Raw genomic sequence first — 21,963 nt, forward strand, 5'->3', positions numbered from 1 at the left:
GCAATGCAGAGGGCAGTACAGAACACCTACTATACTGTTATACTAGGGTGCGAAAGCCAAGAGGAGGCCAGACATAAATGGCCCGACTTGCGCTGTGTCAACCTAGTGTTGTTTTTCTCACACAATTTGATAGACTTGACGGTCGTACTTTGTTCATGCATAGGATGAACTCGAGCAAGCTATAGGCCAAACTCATATAACGCTAGGATCTTATAACTGTCGAACAGTGGTAGCACTGCTGAGTGCAGCGTGACCTATGGGTTGAACATCTTGGAGACTAAACACTTGCAACCCACTGGTCCTGTGACTATAAGTGGAGACTAGGTGGAAATCATTGAAACCTCCCCAGGCCGTCGATGTGACACGTGACCACACGGCAAATACATCCGCAGCAGACAAAAACTTTTGTGTCAAGCTTGGAGGAAACTGGTCGCAGAGGTGGTGTTTGAAAGGTAAGGTGAAACTGGGTTTAAGCTGTTACTGATGTTAGTGTGTAGCCTATCCGCGTTTACTGTACTCAAAGGTAAAGCGCAACGCCGCATTGTATCACAGATATTGACTAGTCCACGTGTGAAATATTTTCTCCTGTCCGGGGCCATTAAGACTTTGGGATAGGGGAGTAAACTTACGGATAACCTTTTCAGTTTATCAATAGTCAGATTTCAGTGACCGATTTTTTATGGTGTTGCGATGTCTTTTGTTTTAAGAAAGTTTCAGTTCTAACTTCTTTACCTGCGTTAGTTAAGCCAGTTTCGGTAGCAGTGGGTGGTTACTTGTTACTACGCTTCTCCTCCAAAGCTAGAGAGTCTGCAGCCTGACGCCTTTCTTATGCTTATAGCTTATGTGTGTTGCTCTGGCTCAAGCCTAACTGCTTTTCTGTCTCATGCTATTTGACCCTTCGCTGTTACAATGTATTTATGCTAAACATGTTTACTGAAAATAGCACCACCCAAAATTGTCCCACAGGGTAGGCTACCACACAATTTTCTCACTTCACTGGTGACAAACCTTTAATTACATCTTCATTACACAATGTTTTACATTCAAAACATTGGATCAGGCGCATTAACATGCTAACTTCCTGGCTTGGTGATTTTTCCTGTCTGACAGTGCAAAACCTTCCAAACACTATGCTCTTGTCATTTTGAACATGCTGAGTGCAAATTGTATTGTGTGATGGGCTGGAAGGAATGAATGGCTTCAGTCCAGGAGACTGCCATAAACTGCACCTGCTCCATTCTCTTCTCAGTTTTTCCAGAATACAATAGATCTTCATGGTTTGATAATATAATCTCAGATGCCCTCTCCACTCTCTGACCAGGAACATGCCCCCTGCACCAGAAGCTGAGTTGTGCCTCACGCCCCTGGATGGGGGTTGGGGCTGGATGGTGGTGGTAGGGGCCTTCATTTCCATTGGCTTCTCCTATGCCATGCCCAAAGCCCTCACCGTTTTCTTCAGTGAGATCCAAGATGACTTCCGTGTCAGCTACAGTGATATAGCATGGGTCACGTCCATCATGCTAGCGGCCATGTATGCAGGCGGTGAGTTGATACAGCAGGCCATTGATGTGTTTGTCACATTGGCCCCATAATGTAGGCCTATTCAATGCACAAGTTGTTCAGCTGATAATGGGTAATGTTTGTTACCTACCCCTTTTTATGGATTGTCTGTTTTTCATTTGTAATTACATAGTTTATTTGGGATTACTATTTGTAGATCAAGTGGGCTAATCCAAAATAATGAGAGGACCTAAAACAGCAGCAACTAACAGTTGACTGAGAATGAAAGGATAATTGTTATTTTCCTAGGTTTTGCCTTTATGCCGATTGATCCTGATCAAAATTTAATCAATTACTTCACTGTAGAGCTACGTACCTCTCAGTTTGCAGGGAGTGCTGCTCTCCAGGGCAATCCAAAGAGGCCAAAGGAAACTCAGTTGAACCCAAAAGTACCCAAAACATGTCCTTTTCAACACAATAACACTGACACTGCATCTGATTTTCCAATTATCCATTGCCTGAAACTTGAGTATGTTGTGGTATTAGATGTGCTATTTTAACTAGTGTGAGCTAGTTTGCAAGTAGATTGTTCAAGTACTCTGATGCCGCGTTATATTGGATGTACCTATGTCAACCTCCTAGTGGTAATAACAAGTAGGATATGTCAAAACAAGTGGTAAATATAGCAGGGAATCCACTGATCTCAGCAGTCCAAGTTAATAAAAATCAAAATTATCGGTCATATTCACACTAATATTAATAATCAATCCTAATTAAAGTCTATACGTGTAACTCAATATATCATTCTCAAATTAATTTTGATAGCATAGTGTAATGGCTGTAGAAAAATGAGACTATCACAGTGTAAATTGATTAATTCTGTGATGCTCTCTAGTGTTTCTGTTTGTCTCCAGGTACAATGTGGTGCAAAATGTGCAGGATTGACTTATGGTACAAAGATAGAAACTCAACCAGAACAGAAAGAGGACTCCCTTTGAATTGCTCTGCTTGTTCGTGTGAAAACAAACACACAGACAAGTCCAGATGCTGTCCAGTCCCACAGCGCCTAGCTAGCTGTGCAGCATCATCTGTTGCTGTAGTTGACATTACTACAGTCCTGGAATAATCAGGATAAACACATCATTCATCTTCTTGACAATACACTGGTGAAGGATGTGGTATATTGCCACGCTGTGGTAGGTTAGCTGATTGATTGATTGATTGATGACACACATTGTGGTATGAACACTGGGTGAGCGAGTGTCACTCAATGTGAGGTAAGAGAGCACCATTTTGTTAGGATTGGGCAAAAACTAAAACTAAGTGGCGAAAGTGAGCAACGTCTGCTGCAGTTTGATTAAGGTTGATTTTAAATTGTAAATACAAATAATTTATAAACCGGAATTATCCTTTAAGCATCTTGTTGTGTCTGTATTCTGTGCAAAGAAAAAGACAGTTGTTTTGCAGCCTCATTCAGACTGAAAACCCACATAATAAATAAATTGAGTTAACATGAGTCAAAGAGGAGTGGCTACATCCATTGAAAGTAGTGTGAGGCTGCCTAATGAAAGGAATGCTGTTTGCATGTGCTTCCTCATCCGCCTTGAATTTAGCTATCCACACAGGCTCTGTTTACTCTGGGTCATTATGAGCTATTATGTACTTATGTGTCTTTTTTTTTCTAGGTCTATGTGGATATTAATGATTTCATTTAAAGGCCATTATTATTATTCAGGAGTTTATTTGAATGTGACTGGTCAACAACAACAATAAAAATGGTTGACTTGACCTAATCCACATTTCAGGTTCAAATTGTTAATTTATTTTTTTCTAAATCCAGCCTGTGAGTTTTAAATTTCACCCAGTGAAAATTCACCCTGTCTGCCCTTATGTTAACATTTGTATATTCAGGTGCCACACACCTTGATTGGGACGTGGTGTGATAAATTGCTACAAGAAGCATTCCCCATCACAACAGGCAAAAGCAATAGTCAGAGAAATCAGAACTGACTTTCCTTGATGGGTGTTTGGTTTCATTTCACCTGAGCCTGATTTTAGTTAATGGTGTTTTTGAGAGACCTTGGAAGACTCATTAGATGACACAAAAATATGACAACACCGAGATCCAGTGGAGACCTTAAGTGAATTCATCAGTGGCTGCCTGCAAGGTTACAGGACAACAGGGTGCCTGACTCACCTGCAATCAACTCAGAGAGGCCTAACTGGTGAAATATTCCCCTCCACCGTGGCTCAGGCACAGGGCTTTATCATATTGTCCTTGGCAAGGCTTCAGCAATGTCACCCAGTGGAGGAGAGAGACAGGGGGAATATATCAGAGAAAGGTTCAGCACATTGGGGTCTGGCACCGGGTCCCCATGGGAGAGACATGACAGCCTTTTCAGAGAACCTCTGACTCAAGGAGTCTGAGTGATAAAGTTATAATGGAAGTGGAAATGGCGCTAGTGTGTGGGATGCTGCCCTATTGTGACACAGTCACAGGGAGGGAGATGATCTATTTCTGACCCCCGCAGGCACCTCTTTAACTGTATAAACACTAGGGTGGATATTTTGTATGTGCATATCTCATGTAGATACAGTGGTTCAGGGCACATCTTAGGTGAAATACTCTACAGCTCAGCATGAGTAAAAAGAAAGAAAGAAAGAAAGAAAGAGAATTCTTAGCAGTTTACTGTGATTCTGCTTTGAGAAGCACCTGTGTATTTAGATGAACCAGCATGTCTTATATAAAGGCATTGTCATTCCACCCACAAAACCAATGCACCAATGAGTTTTTCCACTGTAAATGTCAGTAACATTGGCTTGCTTCCTACTCACATAAGAGGCACAATCTACGGGAGTCCACATCTGTCATAAAACATGAAGGGATTCACATGCCTCAATTTTAGACAACAGTCTTGCCCACATGCTATTAGTTCGTTTTTCCTAAAATGTACTGAGAAATTAATCATCAGCTGTGGCAAACATGCTCTTGAAAATAGCAGGTGTTTGCCAAATATGTAATCCTCTTAGTATTTACTAGGCTGTTTTTCAATTATCACTGTCCACGCAGAGGCCCTTCCCACCACTGCCTTGAAAAGCTGCAGCTTGTTAAGACTTCAGTAATCATGGCAGCCTACATATTAGTTTTATTGATGCTCTCCCTGTTTTTCCTCTATGAATTAAAGCAGAATGATTTTCTATTTAAATGATTGGACTTAATAGCAAGGAGAAGAAAGAAGTTTGCATTATGGTGCACTGCAGAAGGACTGTGTTGCTGCAATGTCACTCGAAGGCGGGGTTATGAATGAAGGGAAGAGAATGACAGCATATAAAGGGCTGTTTAATTGCTGATTGATCACTGAGTGTAGTGTTTTATATTATCAGGGGAGAGTATAATGAGTCACTGACTTGCTTTGCAAAGGAAGTAAGAGTGGGGAAGTGTTCAACACCCGCTGTGACATCCTTTTGCCCTTGGTCGAGGCCTAGAGTGAGTACTGGCCTTGTTGTGTGCACTTCTCCAAAACCACGTGATCACGAGGAGTAGGTAAGCAAATTACCGAACCTGTTTATATTGAGATGTGACATTTTATTATTCTGATTATTCTCTCATCTTTGCAGGACCTCTGAGCAGTTTGCTGGTCATTCGTTTTGGAAGCCGGCCGGTGGTCATAGTTGGTGGACTGCTGTGCGGAGCCGCTATGGTAACTGCGTCTTTTGGAAATTCCATCGTTCACCTCTACATTTGCATTGGTGTCATCGGAGGTACCTACACATTTTTTATATTTGATTCTTATCTTGTGATATATCCTGCTTCCTGAAATGCTTTAGCTCGGTTGTTATTTTTCTAGAAGAGCATTGTTACTGCTCACATGCATGCCTTGGGGATCCAAAGTAAGGCTCCGTTCTGTAAACACTGTGTTTTCTGAGAAATCACTGCCCAAAACACAGACCACTGCGATCTTTACTACAGAGTAACCACGTATTTGCAGTGAAGTCAATGAAGGAGCCAATCTCCTGATATGGATCCAAGACTTGTTTACTCTCCTGCTCTCATCACCATCCAGCCCTGATTAAGCCCCTGTGGGGTTGGTGGTCCACATCCTTTCAGGCTCTAAAGGTTGCCAGGTCTGGTTCCCCCTGCCTGGGCTACTGCGCTGTCAGTCTGGGCCCAGGGCTTCTTCCCCGGCTCCTGGGGTGCAGTTAGAGCACCAAGGGGACCAGGACCAGGACAGTAATTAAGACAGAGCTGTCCCTGATCCCAGAGAGCATGGTCTTCCGTGGCCCTCTGTACTCTCCCGTAGGCTCCCATCAAGCTCCTCACATGGGGGCTCCCTGCCACCCTGTGAGGCTCATTACCCTACTGTGAAGGATTAATAGGCCCAGCGAGTAGCTAGGCCATGTGTGCCGCCTGGGGGGCTGTGTGCCCTGCTCTGCTCCCCTGTGCCCTGGCACACTGACACATAGGCATCGGGTAGTTTCACCTAGTACCATGGACACACACACTGACACACACATGCAGACAACCATCCAGTTGAAAGACATCCTAAACACTGACTGTGTTTGGCTTTCAATCAATAACTAAGGACTTAGCCTTGTAAATACTGCTCCCAGAACTCAAATTGAATTGATTGTCTGCCTTTGCTCTCCCTCTGCACCTTATTTAGGAGCCAGTAACAAGCGTAAATATTGCAACACTCATTTTCAATCAGTTTTACTCAGGTTCCTTCTTTTGATAGGCCTGGGAATCTGAGGGAATGTGGGTATATTTATATATATATATATGTATATATTGTTTATTTAATTATCAAAACAAGAAACCAGAGTAAAATTGTGAAATGTCAGCATAAATAAATAAATAAATTGTCAAATAAATAATTTGATTTATTAATAGTGAATAAATGTGTATTATTTAATTATTTATCTAATCATTTACTTCTTTCAGTGTTGCAAGGTGTGGCGTGTAAATGTATCTGTCAACTTCATCCATCAAAGTTAGATGGCTGGATGATTGATTCAATTTTACAGAAACACTGTCACTGGCTGCAGTCTCAATCCATCGATTTTATGAACTAGATTGCCATTGACAGTGCATGGACAGATGTAACCATCATGCTGTAGGAGGGATGAGTTAATGGCTAACTGTACATTGATGACTTCCAGTAGTTGCCCTGAGTTATTTAGGGAAGTAGCTAGCTTGATACAAGATGCTATTTCACAAATGTTCAAGCCACAGAGCACATAATGCTCAATTGATTCAGGGATTGATTCAGGATGTCCAGGGGCGTCAGGGCAGGTAGTGTTACTGTTGCAGCTCCTATCATGCAGCTTCATTCACTATAGAAGTTCATCCAGCTTTGCAAATACTGCATCAGTGTCATCATCAGAGAGCCAATGCAATTGCAGGTACTTCAGAGAAGCCTTCAACTTGCTTCCATTTTGTCTGCTAATGTAAACATATCTCCTACTTGGCTATATGCAAAATCATGCAAAATCTTGGAAGTGAACATTTCCCCTGGGCGCCATCGTTATGAAGTAGACATGAACAACTGGTTCAACTTCAACCACCAATCAAAAGTCAGAGCCGGTTAGAACCCGCCCATTGGCTTTGATGGATTAAGTTGACAGAATATTTATTTCATTGCACTCACCACATCTTGTGACACTGAAAGAAAAAATAAATTAATGCATGAATAGATAAATAAGTATTATATATGCAATTGCCTGTTTATTTATATATTGAATTATATATTTAACAATACATATATATTTATGATAACATTTCGCTATTTATTTATTTTGTCCTGAATATTCCTCCATACATGATGTGCATTTTCATTGCTTGACCAAAGCTTGAAATCTTTTCCTGACCAACACACAACCTTTGGAGTCATAATTCTATGTAATTGTTATATAAGCTTTTGGTTAAACTCAAGGTTGCTTTCCACTGTTAATAATTTCCTTGTAACTGCCAAAACACAGGCAGTTACAACAATCAGTAAGGAACCAATTGCATTCATGTTCTTGGTAGTGCATCCCTCAGAAAGTATCATTGATAACTAAAAGGTTTGTAAAAGATAGTGTTGTAGTACTCGAGATCGGTCTTGGTCTCGAGACCGGTCTTAAGACCACATTGTGATGGTCTCGGTCTCGTCTCGGACTCGATTGCATTTTTACTCGGTCTTGACTCGGTCTCGGACAAAGAGGACTCGGAATTTTATTTCAAGACCAGTCGAGACCACAAGTGCAGTAACATCCTGCCGGTGCATTGTCTGATTTATTTATTTTTTACTGTGATTGGATATAAAACTTTCCCCTTCAAATTGCAACCGATAACTTGGCTTATTTTAAGTTTGAAAGTTTATTAACCATTAAACGCTGCCACCCTCACCCCCCTCTGAGCTGCGCCAAGAAAGAGAACGCAGGATACAGGAGGAGAGAGCACCATGTGTGGCTGAGGAGGAGAGAATGAGAATAATACATTTTGCCTACAGAAATCACAGAGAGTTTTGCAAAACAGTTCTAAGAACAAGCTCCGATTCCATACAGGCACATGGCGCGTTCAATTCAACGCACTGCATTAAAGCATTGCGACACAGTTATCGGTTAAATTATAATTTCACTAATGTTAGGCTTAAATTCCACAAGGTAATAACGTTACCGTTAAAGTCTGTAGTGCAGCAGAAGACGTGTTATCAGGTTACTGTTTATACCGTTACTAACACAGGAGAGTAAATTGTGGAATTTTAAGCTTTACTTTCGTCTGCACAGCGGGGCTCTGGCAGATTGAGTAGGGGAGAGCGGGGCAAGTTGTCACATTGGTCAAAGTCAAAACACTATAACATAAAAACAATTTGTAGCCTATACATGACAGTAAGTTTATGTTTCTTCTCATTTCAGGAATCAAAATAATTATACATTGTGACATAAAAGCAAGGGTCAGCTATAACCTGATAATTTTGAATGTTTTAGTGAAGCTATCTGCTCAGGGTGTTTTAACACTTCTGTTTCATTCTGCCCACTGTCTTGAGCCTTTCCAAAGGGTCAAGACTCGGTCTTGACTCGGTCTCGCCCCCCTTCGGTCTTGGTCTTGACTCGGTCTCGCCCCCTCAAAGTCTTGGTCTTGACTCGGACTTGATACGCTCTGGTCTTGGTCTTGACTTGGTCTCGGTTTAGGTGGTCTCGACTACAACACTAGTAAAAGACATAAAGGTTTGTAAAATTGGGTTGACTGCACTTTCTAAGGAGTGAACTACCAATAATATGAATGTGATGATACTTCACTGATTGTTGCAATGATGAATAATTGTTATCAGTGTCAATGTGAATAGAAGTTTTGATGTTGATGTTTGATGCTATGGCTCTTATAATATGTAAATTATCAGCCAATAAGTATTCCTAATCGTGGAATTCAACACCTTTTTCCTGTGAACAATCTTTTGCTTTGGTATTTTTTTTTTGTATATTTCAGTAACAATTATCTTCAATGAGGAAGAAGACAATTGTTGCTGAAATATACTCTCCCTCTCCTAGAAATATGTAACAGGGAAATCTTTACTTTTTGGGGTTCATCTTAAATAGATGTATTCCAAAAAATCCTGAGCTTTTTTGACTCAAACTTCCATAAACATGTCTCAGAAAATTCAGTAGGGGATAGTGAACCAGAGAACATTAAATAGACATTGGATGGAGGGAATATAGCAGCTACCTGTAGCTCTTTATCTTAGGTGAACACTGATTTGGAAAATAAGGTGCTCATTTTCTGAATGAAATGTTATTAAATTAGATTTTTGGGTAGAGGACAAGTAAGTGAACAAATTACTCAGACTCTCTAATTTATTCCCACTTAAATGGAGAAATCATTTCTGAAATTATCCCAGCATTCTGTAATGACATTTTAGTTGGCAAATGTGAAATGAGATGGAACCTTAATGTGCACCAAGTAGCATCAGTCTTAATTTAATTGAGCAAGTACCACTGGGTAGTTCAGGAAGGTGTTGCCATGTGAGGCTGTGGAACGTGACTGTATTCTCTTATAATCTGTTTACCCACAGGTTGTGGGCTCTCCTTCAACCTCAACGCCTCTCTCACCATCATTAGCAAGTACTTCCTGGCCAAGCGTCCCTTAGCCAATGGAATTGCCATGGCGGGGAGTCCAGTCTTCCTGTGTTTCCTGGCCCCTCTCTGCCAGTACCTCCTTACCAATTTTGGTTGGAGGGGAAGTCTCCTCATCCTTGGGGGTATGTTGCTCAATTGCTGTGTTGCTGGGTCCCTGATGAGGCCTACTGTTCCCTCTGCTAACCCATCCATGGGTGCGCCACAGAAGAAGGTGGTGGAGCAGGCAGGTAACTGCAACACCAAGCTAAAAGGAAGCTGTATGAAGAATGTTTACAAGTTCTTGGACTTCTCCCTCCTCAAAGACAGAGGCTTTGTCATTTACCTCATAGGGAATCTGTTGTTCTTCTTTGGTGCCTATGCCCCCATTACGTTTCTGGCAGCCTATGCTGTCAGTCAGGGTATAGAGGAGTACTCCGCCGCCTATCTGCTATCCATCATGGGCTTCGTGGACATGTTTGCCCGGCCTGGCACTGGCCTGGTGGCCAGCACCAAGTGGATTAGGCCCAGGATCCAGTACTTCTTCAGCTGTGCCATGATTTTCGTCGGTGTGTTACACTTACTGTGCCCTCTGGGCAGTGGGTATGTCTTCCTGGCTATCTACGTGGCATTATTCGGTATTGGTTTTGGCATGGTGTTCGCCTTGATATTTGAATGTCTGATGGAGCTGATGGGACCCCAGCGCTTCTCCAGTGCTGTCGGACTGGTCACCATCATAGAGTGCTGTCCCATGCTGCTGGGACCACCCACTGCAGGTGAGAACTGTGTACACTGCACACACCACACAATATCGTTTTACAGATATTACACTCTGTCTCACTGTGTAGGCTTGACAAACTATCAGTAGACCACTCAACTGATAACAAATTTCCAGATTTATCTACCAATGATTTGTCAAGTCGGATAAGCCCACGCCAGCAGACCCTTGCACACACTGTCACACGTTAGGTGTGCAGATCTCTCTCTCTCTCTGTCTCTCTCTCCCTCTCTCTTTCTCTCTCTCTCTCTCTCTCTCTCCCTCTCTCTCTCTGTCTCTGTCTCTCTCTCTCTCTCTCTCTCTCTCTCTCGCTCTCTCGCTCTCTCTCTTTCTCTTTGTCTCTGTTGTCTCTTGATCTCTCTCTCTCCCTCTGTCTTGGTCACGGCCTGTGCACTATGTGGCAGTAGAGCTCAACTGCTTCCCAGGGTGTCATTATTGTAAGACATTCCCACAGAATTGGATTATCGTCGGTGAGTAGGGGCGGACCGGGATGCACCAATGGCCCAGAGAAAAGTAGTAATTGGTCATGGTTATTTACTGCTGTAAATAAGATGGCTGTGCTCTTTGCTCAGGCTTTCATGGCACGTCCACTGGAGGATTTGGCCTCCACACATATTATGGAACATTTTTTGAAGCTAAGAAGCTGTAAGGGTAATGAAGGTCTTTGCAAGACCCCCTAGTCTTGGTTACATATACAGTATACTGCAACAGTGCCACAGAATCCCAATTCCTGACATTGGTATGCAAATGTAAGACTTACTAGAAAGTTGAAGAAAGAGTTATAAGCAAGAAACTTTGTACTTTGTTATCCCCCTTTAATAGATGTTTTCAGTAGCGAATTTATATACAATTTATTTGTGAAATGGGTCAAGGACTCAGCTCCCTTTTTATCATCTAGCACCCACCCAAGAAGCTTAATTACTAAATTATTTTATTGCTCACCATCCAATCAAGTAGAAGGAAAAGGATTTTTAACCTGATGACTTCTAGCCACAGCATTCTTTATCTGATGGTGCTTTAGATTGAAGTACTGGCCAGCTACCTTCATGGTCTAAACAACTGTGTAATCAGAGGAGTATTGTTTTCCCTTCATGTTTCCTTGCCATTTTCAGGCTCGCTACACTGTTGAAAGACCCACTCTAAAACAACACAATGTCATTCTTCTCTCGATTTAGTCCAAAACTTGGAGAAGCACAAGAAGATCTAACAACATTAACAATCTCCGAAATAGAGCCATTGGGGAAAACAGTGCTTGAGCTACCGGTTGTCATCAGTTAAATAGATATAAATGTCAACTTTAAAGTTCAGGTAGAGAGGCTTGTTTCACTGTGTGCTACACAAATACACAGAAGAAGTAGGTGCACATGACTTAATCAACGGTGCATACCAACCCATTGGCAAACTTCTACTTTGCCTCCATCCTGGGTTTTAATGAGGTGAAAATTTATAGGCCCCCCGGTTTGTCTGGTGCGATCCTGTTCTGAGGCGCTCATTTAATGGGGTAAATAAGCGCCTCCCTGCATGCAGAACATTCTCCTCCAGAGGGCACAATCGGTACGTCTCCCCTTACTAGTCTGCTCGTTACTGCCCTCCCAAACCTCCGGGTCAATCCAATTAGGAGGAAGTGAGATAATTGGGTGTAATTAGCCTTTTGCTTTGGGTGTTTAATGATTCTCAGTTCAAACTCCAGTCATTAAAGTCCTGTACCTGGGCCATAATTAAGTTGTGAATACATTAAAAAAGAGGTGACTTCGCCAGATGGACTTAATTACCGCTCAGCCAATCAAGGGCTGTCTTAATGAGGGTGATGGTCATTGGCGTACGCCCACCAGACGATTGCTATCAATCAGATGATACAGCCTGTGTTGAGGTGTTTGAGACTGATCCAAATGCAGAGGGACCCTTCCTAGTCTAGTACATGTACACAAACACAGACAAACCATCATCATCATCATCATTATGAAGACTAGTTCATTAAAATCCAGCTTTAATAGTTTTTTACTTAATTGGTAATTACTTAGTCTAAGAAACTGCCCTTCAGTTTAACAGCTTGTCTGAAATGTTTTGATATTATAGCATATCTAATAAACTTTGATTGATTTAATAATGTCCATCTCAAAATAATTGAGTCAAAGATATCTTGAAGGTTGGAAAATTAATTAAAGATTTAAAAAGTTTGATTACTTGACAGGGTAATCAAATCAAGTACATCGATCCACAAACCAGCCAAAGTGTGTTGATGATACACGATTGGCTAAATAATTTTTACAGTTCTCCTTTTTTTTTAGCAAATGTAATAAGACTTACTGAGAAAAAGAGAACAAATTGGGTCTCCCTTCACTCCTGAATTCATAAGTTTGTTCGCTAATTTAGGAAATTTAAAGGACCATAAAGATCAGATTATTGCTTTTGTCCTCTGGGGGCCTCCGTAGTCCAGCAGCTTTGCTGTGCTCCACTGTTTTGATTCTCAATGCTAGCATCTCATTTCTACATTTTAGTTGGTTTTAGTGGTTTTATTCTCTTAAACCTGAGTTTTTATTTTTGTTTTTGATCGTTTTAGTAGTCTCGGTAGCGAGTTTTAAAGGACTTTTAATCTCGACCCCTACTTCAGACTCTACTATGGTTGGCTAGCCTGCTTGCTAGCTTGTACATTTTACACATTCACGGATAGTCACTGTTGGCCAGTTTGGGCTGCTAGCCTGTCATTGTTGCCGTTTGCCATACGTGCCGATTTTGATTTTAAAAGATGAACTCTACCGCCCCGCTTACCAAGTCGGAGTCAGTTTGCTGCTCGGGATACCGAGCAAATACCTGGCCGGGAGGGTCTCCGCACTTCACCTGGAGCTGCTTGCCCTGAAGAGGCAAATGGCCAAGGAGGATAAGTGGATGGGGAACGAAACCAATACTACCATCCCTTAGTCTGGTGCTCCCCCTGCCAGCTGTTCCACCCCTCGTCCATGCGTCTCATGGGCCAAAGTAGAGGTCAGGGGCAAGTCAAGGGGAGCTAGCCGCCAACCTGCCGTCCCCGTGGTCCCCCTGCTCGCCACCACCAACCGCTTTCTGGCCCTCGACTGCGAGGACGGGGACCTGACAGTGTCGGTTGCCCACATACCCCAGCCACAACCCGAGGAAAAGGGCCAGATTAGCCGCGGGGGGAACCTCTCCAGCTCATCTTTGCGCCGCCGCCTCCAACAAGCTCTCCAGAGAAACGTACCATCCCGGACCCTCCTCTCCGAGCCTCACCGGTTCAAACAGCTCCTCCGGAGAAGCGGACCCTCTGGGACCCTCCTCTCCAAGCCTTGCCGGTTCCTGTCACTCCTGCTGCTGTCACCGCTGCCCCTGCCCCCCTCATTACCCTCATCACCCCTCCGCCTACAGAGTCCACTACCTCTACTCTGATCATTGGCAACTTGATGGTGAGGGACGTCTCCCTCCCCCGGTCTGCTGGTTCATCGAAAACTCTCTGTTTCCCGGGTGCTCGGGTCTCGGATCTACAACGGAGACTCCCTACCATCCTGGAAAAACACCCCAACCTTCACACCATCATCTTCCACATTGGCACAAATGACATCAGGTATCATCAGTCTGAGGTTTGAAAAACTGACTTGCTTAATCTGATTTCCCTTCTTCTGGACTCGGGTCTCAGGATGATTGTCTCTGGCCCCCTCCCCACCCATCGGAGAGGCATGGAGAGATTCTCCCTCCACTCCTGGCTCCAAAATTATTGCACAGCCACAGGTTTAGATTATGTGAACAATTTTGACCTGGGCGAGACCTTCCCTACTTAAATGAGATGGCCTCCACCCCAACAGAACGGGTGCTTGGATGCTGTCTGACAACATCAGTGACTGCCTTGGTGCATGACAGCCTAGAAAGGTAGGAAATGGTTTCCATTGTTTACCTCCCCCGCCCCCCCATTTTCTTGCTGACTACTACATTTCCTACCATATCCCAGTACGTATCACTGCTAGACAGGGTAGGAATTTCACGGCGGCCACGATGGCCATGGCCGTCGTTGCCCCTTGCTCTGGCCGTGATGCCAGTACGCCCCTACGGCCACCATGGCATTTATGCCCTGCTACTGTCAAAATCTCGAGGTTGCTTTAAAAGCGTCAGTGGTCTCTTAGATCAGCAGCAGTCCTTGTAGCTTGGATTGGTTGCGCGCATGCACGCACCAGCGTCACATCGCATCAAAGCCACTAGCAGGCTACATACACATACACAATTCGGCATATCAAGGGAGCGCAACTGAGAAGGACTATATGCAGGTAAGCAAGCTAGCTAGTTATCGATAGATAAATAGCTGACTTATTTAGTGCTTAACTGAATCAAACCTCTCTGTTTTAATACCACTTAACGTTAATACTTAATACGTTAGTAACTTACTTCGATACAGCCACCAGATGGCGACGAAGAGCCATAGCTCCCACCATAGAGCTCCAGTCTGTCTGGACTGAAATGGCTGGTGAAAATCCCCAGAAGATCGCTACGAGGTCTCAAACTTACGGTAGAAATGTGAGTAACTAAAATCTGCCGTTTTTGGCGAAAATAACATAAGCCTTGGTGAAATATTTTGGCAAGAACATAGATTTTTGTCAGTGTGACTGTAAAATGTGAAGTTTGACTGCTATGTTACCCTGGAAATGGCGGACGTTGTATCATTCCAATCGTGGTGCGTTTAGGGTCATTGGAAAGCTCAGAATTTCTAGTTTCCAGCGATACCAAGCAAGCATGTTATTGTAGACTGACGAGGAAATTATCCCAGATCTTTTGATCACAACTTGCTCTTATATTTACGAAGTTTATATTTGTATCACTTTATTGTTAAAATACTTCGCAATAAGACATAGTTTGGACAACATACAATTGGTTTACGGATTCTGAAAGCTGAAGACCCCATGTTTTCAAAACAGTATAACATTCATATCTTCTATTAATATTTGTAGGCTGCAAATCCTCTTATTTCACTCAGTGGCCTTTGTGCCCTGGTATGTGGCCTTTGTGCCCTAAAAAAATCTGTGACACCGAAGGCCAAATGGCCTTGCCCCTAAAATGATGAAATTCCAAGCCTGCTGCTAGACCTTTTATTCCACCTGTGCCTCTCTCCACTGCCTTTCGCAACAATCTGATCAATATCCAGCCTCTGACCTCTTTACAAACTGTCTCTGTAGACACATCTAAGTTTGGTTTGCTGAATGTCAGATCTTTAACCAACAAATCCTTTATCTTTCAGAATATTATAATGTCACATGACCTAGAATTTTTTATGCTGACAGAATCTTGGCTTAGTCAGGGTGATGCTGTGCCATTGATTGAAGCCACTCCCCCTGGTTATTCTAATCTGCCTAAACCTAGGTGGTTTAGTGGTCATTCATAAAAATAATTTTAAATGTTCCCCAGTTTCTTTTAGTAATTTTAACTCCTTCGGACATCTCAGCTTCCTGGTTGCCGGAAAAGCCCAGTCTATTTTATGTATTTTACTGTATAGACCACCTAAACCTAACATTACTTTTATTGAAGAATTTTCTGAGCTCCTCTCCATTATTATGCCCGTCTATGACAGAGTACTCATTCTTGGTGATTTTAATATCCATGTGTGCTGTCCTACCCTCACTCTCTCTCATGATTTTGTCAATCTTACTGAGTCTTTTAGTCTTGCTCAGTCAGTTGCAGGTGCTACCCATTCCAAAGGCCATACACTTGATTTAGTGCTGTCTGCTGGTCTTACCCCAAATAATTTGGTTCTTGATGATGTCCCTGTATCTGATCAAAAATGCATTCTTTTTAATGTTTTATTCTGTGCCCCATTTCTACTCCATGTACAACTGTCCACTCTCGTGTCCTCAGTGCTTCCTCTGTCTCCAAATTCTGTGAGGCTTTCTCTACTGCCACTTACAATAGCCTGCCCCAGCTTCCTTACTCTTCCGTTGAGGAACTTGTTGTTGTTTTTAATGATACTTGTCTCACCATTTTAAACGCTATAGCTCCCCTCAGAGCTAGACCAGTAAACCCAAAGATCTGCCCTGGCTAAATGAGCATGCTCGGTCTCTAAAAGGAGACTGCAGAAACGCTGAACGCATTTGGAAAAAAGAACAAATACAAATTAAATTGGACATTTTAAAAGATCTCATGTCAAACTATCAAAAAGCAGTTAAGGATGCAAGGGCAGCATATTTCTCTGAGTTGATATCCAACAATCGTCACAATGCTAAAATCCTTTTTTCTGTATTAGACTCTGTTCTGACTCCACCTAAAAGTCAAACTGCTATGGAGGCTTCCCCAGAAAGATGTGAGGATTTTCTCAGATATTTTACTGAGAAGTTGGATCTTATTCGTGGACAGATCCTGCCCCCGGGGCAAGATCTGTCCACCCCACCTAGTTGTCATACCTTTTTTAGCTGTTTTGAGTCCATTTCCCTTGAGACCCTAGTTGTCACTATTTCCCACATGAAATCCTCATCCTGCACCTTAGATATAATCCCAACAAATCTGCTGAAAGACGTTCTTGGTACTGTTGCCCCATACATCCTTTCAATCATAAACATCTCACTGTCTACTGGTCTGGTCCCCTCTTACTTTAAACATGCCATCGTTCAACCTCTCTTGAAAAAACCTAACCTGGATCCTCATGCCCTCTGCAATTATAGGCCTATTTCTAAATTACCGTTTTTAGCCAAAGTCCTTGAGAAAGTTGTATCTGTGCAGATGATTTCTTTCATGAATAGCAACAACATTTTTGAGAAATTTCAGTCGGGCTTTAGAACCCAGCACAGCACAGAGACAGCCCTCCTAAGGGTGACTAATGATATTTTGCTTGCTGCAGATAAAGGTCTCTGCTCGATCCTAATACTCCTTGATCGTAGCGCAGCTTTTGATACGGTTGATCATGCAATACTACTTGATCGTCTGGAAAACTGGGTGGGGCTTACTGACTCAGCCCTCAGTTTTTTCATTTCTTATTTTGCTGATAGAACTTTCTCTGTTGAGATAGGAAATAGCGTTTCTTCTTCTGTTCCACTTAAGTATGGTGTCCCTCAAGGATCAATCCTGGGCCCATTATTTTTCTCCATCTATATGCTTCCTCTTGGCGATATCATCCGCAAATATAATATACATTTTCACTGTTATGCAGATGATACGCAGTTATATATTCCCCTAAATCCTAGTGACTCGACCAGCATCAATATCCTTAATAATTGCCTTTCCGATATTAAGTGCTGGATGTCTCAAAATTTCCTCCAACTCAATGATAGCAAATCAGAAATCGTGGTATGTGGACCTCAAAACTCAATGTAAACTTAGTAGCTGGTCAGCTAATATTAAACCTTTCGCTAGGAACCTGGGTGTAATTTTTGGTTCTGACCTCTGTTTCGAGGAACAAGTCAAAAGTGTGGTACGGTCCTGTTTCCTTCAGTTGAGGAAATATAACATATCAAAGATAAGGTCATTTTTGTCCTTTGCCGACCTTGAGAAGTTATCCATGTCTTCATTACATCTCGCTTAGACTCCTGTACCTCTCTCTATTCCTGTCTAATCCAAAAGTCCCTCTCTCGTCTGCAATTAGTGCAAAATGCAGCTGCAAGGCTTATAACTAAGAGTAAAAGGCGGGACCATGTAACCCCCATTTTAGCTTCTCTTCACTGGCTTCCTATTAGTTTTAGAATTGATTTTAAGATTTTGCTTTTAACTTTCAAGGCGCTACATGTTTCAGGCTCCTACTTATATCTCTGACCTTTTAATCCCCTATGAGCCGAAGCGCAGCCTGAGATCCTCAGGCCGGGCCCTTCTGACCGTTCCCACTTCTCGGCTTGCATCTAAAGGTGACCAGGCATTTGCCGTCAGGGCTCCTAAACTTTGGAATGCCCTGCCTGAGAATCTCAGGCTAGCAAACTCTGTGTTTTCTTTTAAGTCTCTCCTCAAAACACATTTTTATGTAAAGGCTTTTTTACTATGATTTTTATTTCTTAGTTGTGTTTTACTTTTATTCCTTGTTTCTTAGCTCTATTTTTACTCCATTGATCTTGTTGCTGTAGCCATTTTTTATAATGATTTTCATTTCATTTTCTTTATTTGTGCTTACTTTTTATTCTTTGTTTTTGTTTTTTTTTCTAGTGTTTTTATTCCATGCTTTTATTTATTGTAAAACACTTTGTAACAATTGTTTTGAAAGGTGCTACATAAATAAAGTTTATTATTATTATTATTATTATTATTATAAAGGGCACATATTGTTGCTCATAATGATTCAGATATTAGTACACGATTCACATGAATCAATAAGAACTAAAAGGGTATATGAGGAGAGATTGTAATACAGCAAAATAGACAGACGGACAGACCTTCATACATGCTGTGTGAGACTGTGCTGAGAAAGATAGCGAGACTTGCCAATCGATCCATGTCTGGAAGCAAGGGGTTGGGGTGGGGTGGGGTTAAGACTCAGAAAAGCTAGAGGCTTAAATCTGATCTAAACCACATTTGTCACTTTTCTGCAGACTTGGGCTAGATATTTATGGCTCTGAGAATGGGCCTCTCTCCTGATTCGTTCTGGTAGCAGCCGTCCAAATTGCCTTCCCAGAGATGCAGGGAGAGCCAGGCAGGGTGTAATGGCTCTCTGTCATTTCCTACATGGCTCTTCTTGAATTGGCCCATACTCTCTCTCTCATACCCACAAACCAAATCGGAGTTTGAAAGGTGTGTCGTAACCTTTGCCCATTTCCTAACACATCTCACCTTACCTTGAGTGTAGACACAAAATATGTAGCTGTGTCCTGTGTGTCCTGCTCTTCACCTTGAAACTTGTATACTGTTTGGATGAAGATATTATGCAGTGTAGCATATTACAGTTAGCCTGTCTTCATATGCAAGCATTCCAAGTGTGTTTTGTCTACACAGGCAGAATTGAGGTGTAAAATTGACCCTATCTAGTTTGGAAACGTCATTTAATATCTTAATTTATTGGTATAGAGAGTAGATACCTTTATTCACCGGTGTTGTATCTCCTAACCATCCCCCCTCCCGTCTCCACACAGGGGCTTTGGTGGACGTTTTTGGCCACTACAGATACCTTTTCATCATGTGTGGCACAGTGATTGTGGCCGGCGGCCTCTTTCTCTTTGTCATGAACATCTACAACAACCACATGCTGGAGAAGGAGAGGGCTGCAAAGGACACAGACCAGAACTGCAAAACCAAAGACAACCAGGACCCGGAGAAGGCCGTAGAGGTGCAGCTGGAGGCGAGGCAGCAGCCCCCTGAGGCTGCAGTGGAACAGACTGAGCCTGAGGCCGGAGATGGGACTACAGCCCAGGGAGAGCAAACGAAAACAAGCAAGGATGACCCAAGGCCAGAGAACGCAGTAACAGCAAGCAAATCCTGATTTTTCTGTTTAGCAAGTTGTGTGGGTTTTTTGCCTGCACTGTTCTACCTTGAATGATCTTGGCTGTTTTGTTATTGCTGCGTTAACTGTTTGCTGTATTAACCCAGTGCAGCCATCCACAGACAACGCTGCAAAACATTTGAGAGTGAATGTTTGCAGTTTATCTTATTCTACCTCTCACATGATCCTTAATACACACATTATACTATGGCAATATAATTTGCTATTCAAATGTCAAAAAGTCTTGTGATGATGTCTATAACCTCAGGGGACAACTATGAGACATTTTGTACTCATCAGTGTTTACACTCCGATTATCGACAATGAGTTTCACACATCAAAATATTTACCAATTCAAAGAAAGTATTACAGACATAAACAGAACCTTTATCCACTCTTTAATTACTGTTTCTTCTCTATAATTTTGATTATTCTAGTCTCTAATGAATATGCAGAGAACTGAACTCTGTAATGAAGTTACTGAGAACTGAAGTCTAATGAACACACTGACTACTGAGTGTTCTATAGTCCTCAGCAAATACTGTTACTGCCATTTTGTAATTACTTTCCAGTATTTATTGGATTTTAACTTTCATGCAGAAACACAAAATTGTGATATTTATTCTACTGTAATATAACAATCATTTTATTTTGACATGTAGCAGTGACGGTTACTGTTTGGGGGAGAATATATTTGCATGCACTGTTGATCGATTTGATTAGCGTTTTGTGTGTGTGTGTGTTTGTGTTTGTGTGTGTGAGAGAGAGACAGAGTCACAGAATGAAGCAGTTTTTTTTATACTGTATTCCAAAGGATCAGAAGACCTGCATGCTGACAAAAAAAAAAGCAAAAAAAAAAATCAACAATAAAAAAGAACCGTTCTTTAAAATTTATCTTGTTATTCTTTGTTACTGACGTGGCCAAATGACAAAAGCAATGCTTGATAGCTATGTCATCCTTTAAAGTCCTTCAATACATTGCTCAAAAAGAGTAGGCTATATCATGCACTATTGATTGACATTGAATTGTAAACCTTGACAAAATTCACGTGTTTATCTGTGATTTATTGGATATCATGACAGTACTTTGGAATTGTATGTTGTGGGTGATGATTTTGTCAAATCAGGAGAATGAACACAGTATGATTTCATCTCCTCGCTCGCTTACTGTAGAGTCAGCCAAGACGAAAGCATGTCTTCGTATTCCACATTCGAGGAGCGAGGTAAATGACACTCGGAGACAAGAGAAATGGTGTCAAATCAAGACTTACCATGCAGCCTTTCAGTGTTGGTGGCTGTGTCCAATTTTTCACGCCAATTAGAAGACTGGGGAACAAGTTTGGAAATGTCAGCAGCTTAAGGGCGTGAGTACCTAATGAAGCAAGGCCCGGATGTTCCAGGCTAGTGCTCTGAGCTGCATGCAGCCTCACACACACTCAGCAAATCAGTGGGCCAATAAATTAGAAATGCACACGCATACACACACACACACACACATCCACGCTCCCTGTCGTCCCTTCGCCGAGTGCTACACAAGGTCTCCGGACATGACAAGGTGGAGAGATACCCCAGAGACGAAGCGATGGCTGCTGTGGCCAGGAATCTGTTTATCATTATTATATTTCCTCTCACCTCCTGTTCCCCCTTCGGCCCGCTGACCCTCCTCGCCTGCCCATCCTCCGTCCCGATCCCCCACCCTCCGCCCCCCACCCCACCCTGCCCCATGTGTTCTTGCTGAGCCTCATGACTGTTGTCCTCCACGCTCCATGGTAGAGAGACTTCTAGGTCTCTAGAGGGTCTTGGAGGTGGTTGGGTGACAAGACTAGTTGGGAGGTACAGCGGCACAAGAAAAATGTGAATTACCAATACCATGCCTTTGGTAAGTTTACTACTTAATTCTCTCGTGTGATATTTTTTATTGTTACTGCAGTGCTGCAATGGTTAGGAGAGCATTCATGCAGTTGGGGAACACAAGACGTGTAAACCTTTTATCTCTGAGGTTAATGTGAGGCTTTCCAGTAGGGAAACACTGCTTTCTTTTCACAGGATCATCTCCAGAGCATTCTGTGTTTTGCTCATGGACACTTCAGCAGGATAGATGCTTGCGGACCTGGGGGCTTCAACCTGAATCATCTGGTTTGAGGACTCACTATGCCACCGTGCTCTGAAATTTTAATTTAATTGCAATATAGCATGAAACACACATCGACATCAG

General features: G+C 42.4%; 1 protein-coding gene across 1 annotated transcript; it reads left to right on the top strand.

Annotated features, from left to right (window-relative positions):
* The first annotated feature begins 354 nt into the window (after window positions 1-354).
* Window positions 355-20,571, top strand: LOC139640143 (monocarboxylate transporter 2-like). Its single transcript, XM_071514318.1, has 5 exons — window positions 355-452; window positions 1,322-1,542; window positions 5,119-5,262; window positions 9,552-10,367; window positions 19,402-20,571. The coding sequence occupies exons 2-5, from the start codon at window positions 1,326-1,328 to the stop codon at window positions 19,746-19,748; spliced, it is 1,524 nt and encodes a 507-aa protein (XP_071370419.1). The 5' UTR covers window positions 355-452; window positions 1,322-1,325; the 3' UTR covers window positions 19,749-20,571.
* The last annotated feature ends 1,392 nt before the right edge of the window (window positions 20,572-21,963 follow it).

Source organism: Centroberyx affinis, unplaced genomic scaffold, assembly GCF_046629955.1.
Source record: "Centroberyx affinis isolate AG114_WGS23_722 - 3 ecotype Tasmania unplaced genomic scaffold, CSIRO-AGI_Caff_v1 ptg000285l_1, whole genome shotgun sequence".
NCBI lineage: Eukaryota > Metazoa > Chordata > Actinopteri > Beryciformes > Berycidae > Centroberyx > Centroberyx affinis.